General features: G+C 40.8%; 1 protein-coding gene across 2 annotated transcripts; it reads left to right on the forward strand.

Moving 5' to 3' along the window:
• The first annotated feature begins 443 nt into the window (after positions 1 to 443).
• Positions 444 to 8,767, forward strand: slbp (stem-loop histone mRNA binding protein). Of its 2 annotated transcripts, none has more exons than XM_020086132.2 (8): positions 444 to 724; positions 2,351 to 2,482; positions 4,121 to 4,234; positions 4,323 to 4,394; positions 5,371 to 5,493; positions 6,667 to 6,822; positions 7,657 to 7,765; positions 8,074 to 8,767. In XM_020086132.2, exons 1-8 carry the CDS (start codon positions 666 to 668, stop codon positions 8,143 to 8,145), a joined length of 837 nt encoding a protein of 278 aa, XP_019941691.1. In that variant the 5' UTR covers positions 444 to 665; the 3' UTR covers positions 8,146 to 8,767. The 2 variants fall into 2 exon arrangements, with proteins under 2 accessions (XP_019941691.1, XP_019941701.1); XM_020086142.2 differs by having other exon boundaries at positions 4,329 to 4,394.
• The last annotated feature ends 1,334 nt before the right edge of the window (positions 8,768 to 10,101 follow it).

Raw genomic sequence — 10,101 nt, forward strand, 5'->3', positions numbered from 1 at the left:
AAGACAGAGGTGCCTTATATAGCCTGGCTGATCAGAGTAGGAGTCAAGGCTGGGGCTGCGTTCAGCACTGCTGCACACTACGTTCACCCACAGTGCATGACACAGGCACATCTGACAGTTGTAATCAGCAGACAAAAAGTGTAACATTCATTTTTAGTCTGTCCACAATACCATCGACAGAGACAGACACTTAGAAACTCACTCCAAAGTAACAATTAACATTAAGTCTTGGAGAAACACTACAGAGAGACTCAGGTGATGCGGGATATAGGGCGATATTCAGGTTTCTAAAAAACACAGGACTCTATCACAGAATATACTTTAACATCATGGACTGTACTGCATGGCTCGTATCCATTCTGACTCACACTCTTTTCCAGACGGTGGCGGTAATGCACCCGTAAGTTGTTGGCCAACCGCCATTAAACATCATCATCATCATTGAAGAAGAAGAAGAAGAAGAGGAGGAAGAAGAAGAAGAAGAAGAAGAAGAAAGGCGCCTCTTGATTTGCATTTGTGCCCCCTTCTTCCGGTCACATGACCCGCTGGCTCGTTCGCGGACGCGGGTTTTTCAGTGTTGGCAAGCGATAGTAACGTCGTTCGATACACAGAAGAGTCTCCCGCACCGCGGACACATTCAACTGATACTCATTAGTATATACAACATGTCTGCGTGGACGGATGGAAGACGACGGGATGCTCACAGCAGCCAACACGACGAAAGGTACGCTTTAATGTAGTTTTAGCCGCTGTGTGTGTGTATCACCGTCGCTGCGAGCTGCCGCCGTGCTGCCCTTTGTTAAGTTGAGAGGAGCACGTCTCGCCTGAGAACGTGTCAGTAATGTGAGAGGGTGTCACTTGTTCTGTGCCGCGTCAGCCTTTGTGTTAGCTTCGTGTAGTGGCTGAGCTAACAGCCATTTAGTAGAGTTTGGTGTTCGGGTAAAGAAGATATGTGGTGGTGAACGGTCTCCAAGTGTTCGCCACACTGAAGCGACGGCCGTACGAGAGGGTATTGCCGACAGTGTCTATTCGGGACAAATCTCTAGTTGTGACGGTTAGGCCTCAGTCACACGCCAATCCTTCCAGCACACAGGCCCGAGACGCTCTGTGGGATGAAGGAGGAACACACAGAGACAGCCAGAACAATCGGAAGTGGTTGGCGGGAGAATGACTTAAACCAATGATTTCAAAATACTCTATACATATGCGGACAAACAGATTAAAGTAAAGCACATTGAATCTTTAAAGAGCAGTGATACCAGGGCAGATTTTCACATTAATATCTGATCACCACAGCTCTGGTGAATATTGTTCAGCAACAGTCAACGGGAACGGGAGCAGCCATTTCTCATTACTAGCATCACTCGTAGTCTGACCACATTCAATGATCGTACCTCATGTATAGAAGTGTTGACAGTTAAGCTTCATGTGGACCTAATGAAACCAGAAACTGGCACTTACAAACAGCGGTCAAACCAGCACCACCCCCCAGAGCGCGAGTGCGCCCATATTCAGTCCTTTATGGTACGTGATGATGCGGCCCAGAGCAGCTGACAAGAGCCATCTCAAGGCACTTTACGTACTAAGTTCGAGACCTTTAACCTTAGAGAACCCCAGCATTTGTAACAAAGAGCAAGCACTCAACAAACGACAGCTGGGACACCGGCTGCTGTTCAGCCGCTAAAGTCGTCTGGCCGATTCTTTTCCCGCGTTCTGCGCGCGATTCACAGCAGAATAGACAGACAGAATGATCTTTCAGCACAATTTTTTTTTACAACATAATCAAATATTATCTTAACTTAATCGGTTGAATATGTCACCAACATACATATTCATGTATCCTACCCGTTTTTGTTGCCTGAATCCATTCTTTTTTTTTTTTTAAAGGTCTTTATTGTGAAATATTAGCAGGAGCTGAATATTCACAGCTTCATACTGTATACTACTGCTATTTATTTGAGTACACAACTACTTTTACTCAAGGATATACAGCAGAACCTCAAAGGCTGTAGTTATATCACCTAAAGAACTTCAGGCAATGGGCAGTCGTCTCTCTCTCCGCGGCTGAACAACCACGGCTGTTCCGCAGCCGGTAAGCTCCAGGCATCACTAAACAGTTGATCAGTTTAGAGAAACATCACGTTCTAAGTCCCACACCTGTGACTTAAAGACAATTGACGTCTAATAGAGGTACTTTTACTGTGTAGTTTTGGTGTGATTACCAACCATATAACCCTGCCTAGAAGTGTTCTCTTGAGACATGTGTGTGTGTAAAGAAGAGCTGTAGAAGGTTGCAGAACAAATAACTGTTTGTTTAAATCCAGAATTGTCTTGTGTCTTGCCTGCATAGGACCACTGGCCCGTCTCGAGGGTCCCACTGCAGGAAGAGAGGGATCGATGGAAACCTGCGGGCCAACAGAGAGGCAGAAGGTAGTGACAGGGAAAACAGCCGGCACATAAACTCCGACAACAGACATGCCAGGTAAGAGTATATGCCTACAAAAGAAGATTATCATATATTTGTGGAAGTGCTGTTATGTCTACACACTTACATAAGATACACACGTAAAAATGTTTGTACCTTATTGAAGTTATTTGGGGCCAGTGTATCAACTTCATGTTGACTGCATTATATTCTTACTTGGTATCAGGTGGAACTGTTCTCAAATGAATGGACTCACTGAATCTTATTAATTTAGACTTTGAAATCTGCTTCTCCGAAGCTGCTTTCAGACACGCACTGAACTCTGCAAATCCTCCATATTTTATCGAAAGAGGTGCACGTGTGAATGCAAAAGTCTGAGCGAGAGGCTCCAGGTTATCTGCAAATTTTCTTTGTCTCCCCCCCAGTATGAAAGTTGTGAGAACACGGACAGATGAAAAAAAACTAAAAGAAAACAAATATATCCTGGTGAAAAGGCGGTGACACAGAAGACACAGGCGAAGATGTCAAGAGAGCTTGTGATGAGAGCATACACTGGTGTCTGTGTGTTGTAAAGTAAATCACGTGATCCCTGCAGACAAATTAATAAGTTACTCCCTGCCTCTGTCATCTGCATCCAGCTACACCTCTGCTCACCTGAATAATTCAGAGCATTATTTGTTGTTGTTTTGAACACGTCTGTGCAGAAAACCTCTCGCTGTGTTGTGCATGTGTGAAAAGCAAACTGTGGATGAAGTCCTTACCCAATTCTCTGGACTTTCCCTCAGGTTATGTCTGAAAATGGTTCCTGTTTTTCAGTGATTCTCCTCGTGCCAAAAATGTGCACATCAATGTCAAAATCAGACAGATGCTGAAAAGCTGATTCATGCCTTAATTTGTAGCAGACTGGATTACTGTCCCAACATTTTAACAGGCCTCCCAAAGAAAATAATGGAGAGACTCCAAGTCACTCACAATTATGCAGCTCGGCTGTTAACCAGAACCAAAAGAAGAGAACACATTAGTTCAGTTGTAGCTGCTCTGCACTGGTTGCCTGTAGGATTGGCTTTAAGGTTCGCATTGCATGCATGGCTCTGAATGGACGTGGACTGAGTAACATAGCAGACTCTCTATTCTAGAACAGTACGGTTCTCAACAACAGCTGAAAGAAAATAGGAGATGCAGCTTGTGTAACAGTTGTAAAAGTTGCGGAACAGACTGCCGCTAGATATCAGAGAAGCTAGTTCAGTAAATGTCTTAAAAAGAAAACATTTGTCTTTGATCTTGCACTCGATGGCACTTCTGCACTTATATTTTTTATCACTTGACTCTTTTAACATGTTATATCTTTTAAAATCAGTTCTCTTCTATTTTGTATTACATTTGAACATGTTTTGATTTGTACCTATATTGTATGTAAAGCACTATAAGCCAAATTTCTTTTGTGAAAGGTGCTATACAAATACAGGAAAATCATTATTATGCATGAAGCTTCAGGTGTCATCAGTCATAATGTGTAAACTAGCTAATGCCCATTTCTGCCTATAAAGGGGAAAACATTTTTAGATCCAATTCTAAAATGGAACATTGAGTCACTAGATCAACAAGTTATGACCACAGTTCATTACGTAACCATATTAGCTGTTGAAATTCCTGCAGTGTTTATGCTGATATTTTTCTCCTCTGTTTCCTCCCTAGTTTCACCACCCCAGAGAGTGCGGGCCCGGTGTCTCGCTGTGGTAGAGATGCTGACTGGGGCAGCCAGGTGGAGAATGATGAGATGAGGAGGGATGTACAGAGAGACATACAGCGGTAGCCTTCCTGCTTTTGTTTAAGTGGTTTTATCTTATTAGTTTAAAGCACTAGTTCTAAGCATCACTGACATGTGCATTGTGTTCAGTTACAGGAGGAAGATTCTGGGTGCAGAGGTCACCCAGAGAGAGAGGAAGACCTCCTCTGGCTCTTCTGGGAGGTATGTCACCTCTGATGTAGTCTTTTTCTCACCATTATACTCTTCCTTTACTGATAAATGATTGGCTTGAGAACACTGTTACATGCTATAGACTGTATTAGGGATGAAACAGTTACTGGTTTCACTAAATACAGTACTGATACAGTAAAGGCCATAATAATAAATGTGTAGAGTTGGGAAGCTGTTACACATTACAATTGCACTGTTGGAACAGCTCAGCCACAAAGATATGTTCTATTTTCAAGTCAGATTTATTGTTTCCACATGAAGTGGAATATAATCTGCATTAAGTGTCTTAGCCTTGCAAGACAGTGGCCAGAGAAGCAGAATTGAGGCTCCATCTACACTGATACATTTTACTTTTAACACTAAAACAATCTCGGTCTAGACAAACATTTGAGCTCTGTATCGGGGGGAAAAATCAACACAACTGAAAATGCATATCAAGTGACACTGATAGCCCCAAACCCCTGGAATAGTTCACCAGAGAAACATCACTGTCTGATTTTTCAACCTGTGCTCTTTTCTAATCACTCACACGTAGAGCCTGCTGAATTGTGAAATTTTTATGTTACGGGATGAACAAGAGGTCTCTTCTTCTGCAACAATGAAGTTAAAACACTGCATAAGTGCCATAATCTGCTGGAAGAACTCTGCTGTCTGTGTTTCTCCTCACACACAAACTGACACATTTATTAATAGATGGTGTTGGATCTTGAATCTGGATCATTGCAGTCACTTTAAGGTCCTTGGCTGTGTGCTTCCCATCTCATGTTGTGTGTGGCAGGGTACACACAACTAAAATGCAACCCTTTACTTTTCCTTATCACGGGCCTTATGAAACCTTCGCAGATGTTTCAGATCTTTTTCAATTGCGAAAGCAGGCTGCTATTTAGTGGTTCCATTCACAACGAAATCATCTTTATACTTTCAGTCTGTATGTGTTAATATGCTCAAGCCTATCTGTCTGCTGCAGCTGTGACTCCAGAGAGGGAGAAAACATGGAGACAGATGAGGCTGTGTTGTTACGGCGGCAGAAACAGATCAACTATGGAAAGAACACATTGGCTTATGACCGATACATCAAGGAAGTTCCAAAGTAAGTTCACACAAACATACACCCTTAATTAATACAATTCTGAAACTATCATGAACACATCTCTGTCAAAAGTTGTACTTAACAGTGAGGGTCATTTAAAAAATAAAAAGCGTGCATGCGTTTTTGTATACTTTTCCCTTTGGTTCTAGGACTGTCACAAATAAGTTACACGTTTCTTTTATATAAATAACGCTCATAGTGATGAATTTGACCCAGAGGCAAGTGCGATCACTAGAAGTTTCTACAGTAGAATTTAGTCTGGAGAAGGAGGAGTCAGATTTGACGGAGCCACTTCGCAATTCTCTGTTCTTTTTATTCTCTTCTTCCGACAATGATTCATTGAAGGAAAAACCCGTCAATGATCTGAATATCTTAAATTTATTATCTGGGGCAGCAGGGCTCCATCTGATTTATTGACATGCAGAGTGTGAATACATGGCACATGGAACACTATTTATCACAGTTCAAGCCATCTTTTGTATATGTATATTGCCATGAAATTACATCTTCGATATATCGTGCAGCCCTACAAGACATTTAAAGCCAAATTGACCAGTGATCACACACTGATATGTGAAAATGCTGTACATAGATGCCCTGTCTGAAGTGTATTATATATATATAATCATTTATTTCTCCGTGAAGTTCAAACAAAGTTAAAATAAGAGTTAAAAGATATCAATGTTTGGTTTTACTCAGACAAGTGTCTTATAAGTTCTTACCTAAATCACTGGTCTTTGATGTTTACAGTTAAGAAAGCACATTTTCAACCGCAAGACTAAATAACTGAATCAGATCAGTATTTGATGTGACCCTCATTTGTCTTTAAACCAGCGCCTGTTCTCCTCAGTTCACCTGCTCAGTCTAGGTACTTGGCAGTTTGGTTGTTCAGAACATCTTATTGTTTTGTCTGGCGTCTGTCTTGATGAAATTGCACACTGGCTCTATGATTTTTGAGATCAGTTCTCTGTGGGGATCAGACACAGTAATGCTTGGGAAAAGTATTTCAAAGTAATGCTTGTGCAGAGAGGGTTACTGCAGAATGAATTGATGGTCCAACTGCTGGCACCTATCTGCATTCACATGTTGCTCTTACAAGTCTCATGTTCAATAAATGATTACAATTTGAGCCCATCTGTTTCCAATGTATTGTCTTTTCTTTTTTGTTTCCAGACACATGCGCCAGCCGGGTGTTCACCCAAAGACCCCCAATAAGTTCAGGAAGTACAGTCGTCGCTCGTGGGATCAGCAGATAAAACTTTGGAAGGTCAAATTGCACGCCTGGGACCCCCCAACAGTGGACTGCCAAGATAAAGTCCTCGATAACATGTAGGAAAATTAGGACTCCAACTAACAATTATTTACCTATCCACAATGAGTTGTTGAAAAGGAAAGTTCATAGAAAATTTTTATTGTAGTCATTATCTACTCGCCACTATCCAGACAGAGAGTTAGGGTGAAGTGTTTGAGTCCACAGATCACTTCTCATGTCTCGGGTAAACAGTGTTGCAGCTGCATTAAGTCGATCACAAACTCTTCAGACGCAATGGAGAAAAAAAACATAACGTGCCTCAATACTGCTTGTGTGGTCTCATCCGAGTGTCTGCAAACCCGACGTTCATATTTGACGAAACAGCGTCATTTACACCATGTTTCAAGTGTCCTGTGATAGCCTCCTTGGAGGAAGGTTCATGTGTGCATGGGCACACTTGAACACCGCACACGATTCAAGGGCAAGCGTTGGGTGCGTGTTCTTGTGGCTACGTCCGCTACCTTTGCTACTTCCGGTAGTGGACTTTTAGGCTTAAAAATTTGTAAATGACTTTGTTTTAAGTCGGCTATGAATGTCGGATGACACCACACAAGCAGTATGGAAGCATGTTTTTTTTTTCTTGTTTTCCCCCAAAACTCCTGTTGTGTTTTGTGGGTTTGAACACTTCACCCACCCCTCCATCTGCATAGTGGTGAGTAGATAATGAGAATTTTACATTTTTCAGTTCTCATGGGAGAGAGAACTGCATTACATGGTATCTTCAATTAATCGTTTCAGTTTTAAAAATGTTTGAACTAAAGCAAGATACAACTCACTTTAAGCCCATAAGCCCAATTGTGCACTGTCTTGATCAGCTTATGGTTTATGTTTCTTGACATCTGTTCTTTCAGTGAGGAGTTGGGCCTTGATGACATCATGGACATTGAGCTGGACTTTCCAAACCTTTCAGACTCCCAGAATGTCTCAACCTCTCTCACCTCACACAGCCATTCACTGGAGGTGAGATTGATTACTTCTCCTCAGTAGATGCACATAATTAAGCACTATAATTGTTGAAAGTGAATTGTAGTACTCTTTATTTGATGGGTCTCCTCATAGATTCTTTTCATCAGGTCTCTGCAGATTATCCGAACATGCAAAAACCTCAAAATATATGGTTATAGTTGTTTTCAGTACTAAATAATGTATTTTTATCTACTGTATCTTTATATGTCGGCAGAAATCAGTGATGTTGGGCTAAAGTAGAGATCCTGACTGAAAGCAAGAGAAATAATGAGTGTTTCTGTTGCTTGTGCTCTTTTGCTCAGGGTGACGACTGTTTGGGTACCCCAGTAAAAATCCAGAAGACAGAAACTACAGAGGAGCTTGACAAGGTGTAGCTCATCATCCTGCCCCTCTCCAAACATACATGGTCACACACATCTCCATTTGTTTGGATGTGGTACCACCACCACACAGCGTCACTATTCCATGTCTCAGGTGGTTGGTGTTGGTGGTTCAGCAATGTAAAGTTAGCATTGTCTTTCAATATGAACTAGTGCTTCTTAACTCATATGGTCTTTCAAAGATTATCTGCTCAGGGTGTTGTTTTTTATGGTTTCACTTTCCAGTTGCATGTTAAACCAAGCTTCCCATGGTTTAGGATTTGTTCTTTACAAAAACATCTGTATCACTGATGTGTGGTTCTGCAGACATCCAGAAACTCCCTGCATGTACCTGGTAAATAGAAAGCAAGAATACATAGGAATGAACTGAACTCTGAAGGGTCTCTGTATATTTAAAAGAAAATGGGTAAACCAAAAGTAAAGTATTTTCCTTTTATTGATTCATATTTACAAGATTATTTTTCATGTAGAATTTTAAATGGTGAGTTACTTCAGTGATACTGGGCTTTGGTTTGTATTTACATTGCGTTCTTTCTTTTTTAATACAAATGTTGCTATGTTTCGTATGGCTTTTTCCTTTAATGTGAAGTCTTTCCAATAAAAAAAGAAAACTGAATTGTCTCGTCTTTTAGGAGAAGGACTTTGATGGTTATTACTTGTCTTGACATGACTGAACATTTTGGACGCAAAGCCACGGAGGGATTCCAGGGGGTACATTAAAGTTTATTAAAGTTGATGAATGCTCTGTAACATAAATGTAGCATGTATACAGTCCATGTGTATTTGGGCTATTCTGCATATTTTGTTCCTCAGGCTCTGAGCTTCTTGCACTCTCAGTTTAAAATCTGCTGTGCTGTGCATGTGTGAAATAAAAACTGGAGAATGTTGTAACTTAGTTTTGCAGAGATCCTCTGCAGAGGCTGTCAAACCTTTTAATTCAATTCAATTGTATTTATATATAGCGCCAAATCATAATATACATTATCTCAAGGCACTTTACATCGAAGGTCAAGACCTTAACCTTTGGGTTAACTTTATATCAAGAGGTGGCACAGTATAACAAGAGTCAAGATCAAGACACAGTTATAGATAAATTACCATGTACGCAACTGCATAGATGTGAAATAATCAGTAAATATCTAACTTTAAATTCTGTTTCATCATTGTTATTTTGGCCTGTTTGAATGTTCTCAGTGAGCTGGACATACGTGGCTCTTGACTTGTCGACAAGGACAAACAAGGAGCTACATGAGGGAGTAAGAGCCCGGAGTCAGTTGAATAAAGTCTGCTTTGGAAGCCCAGACCTTGTCAGAAGACTAATAATCGTTGGCCCTGTCCCAGGCACTGTTAATTTTCAGAAATAACTAGTTTTTATTAGTTTCATTGTTTTAGTTTTTATTAGCATGTGGGGGGTATTTGCCTGGGGAAATATTTGTTGTATTAAATAAACATTCAATATATCATACATTATTATTATTACATTCACTATATATATATATATATATATATATATATGGTGGTGTATGTGTGTGTGTTTGCACATGTGTATATAATGTATTGTTATAAGTATAATATATTACAATATATAGATAGTTATAACATTGACATAAACATGCTTGGGTGCCTCCTCATGCTTGCTGTATTCTTCATTAGTGCCTGCTTACTATGACAACATGTGTTGCTTGTGAGGAAACATAGAGATGGCAACTGTGACAACTACGGAGTCCTGGAGTCTGTACAACATGTTGTGCTGCATTGCTCACTCTATGCCAAACAAAGTAGGGAGCTATTTATAGCAGGAGGCAAACTGGGGATTAAACCTTCTCGGTAAAAACACTGCTTGGCGATAGGATGTATAAGAAGGAGAGAGTTAGGGAAGAGATGTACCTCCGTAAAACTGTCGTAAGATCTTAGTTTTGGGGGCATAAACTGCAGTGACTTTCCCCTACC

This window comes from Paralichthys olivaceus, chromosome 9 (assembly GCF_024713975.1).
Source record: "Paralichthys olivaceus isolate ysfri-2021 chromosome 9, ASM2471397v2, whole genome shotgun sequence".
Taxonomy (NCBI): domain Eukaryota; kingdom Metazoa; phylum Chordata; class Actinopteri; order Pleuronectiformes; family Paralichthyidae; genus Paralichthys; species Paralichthys olivaceus.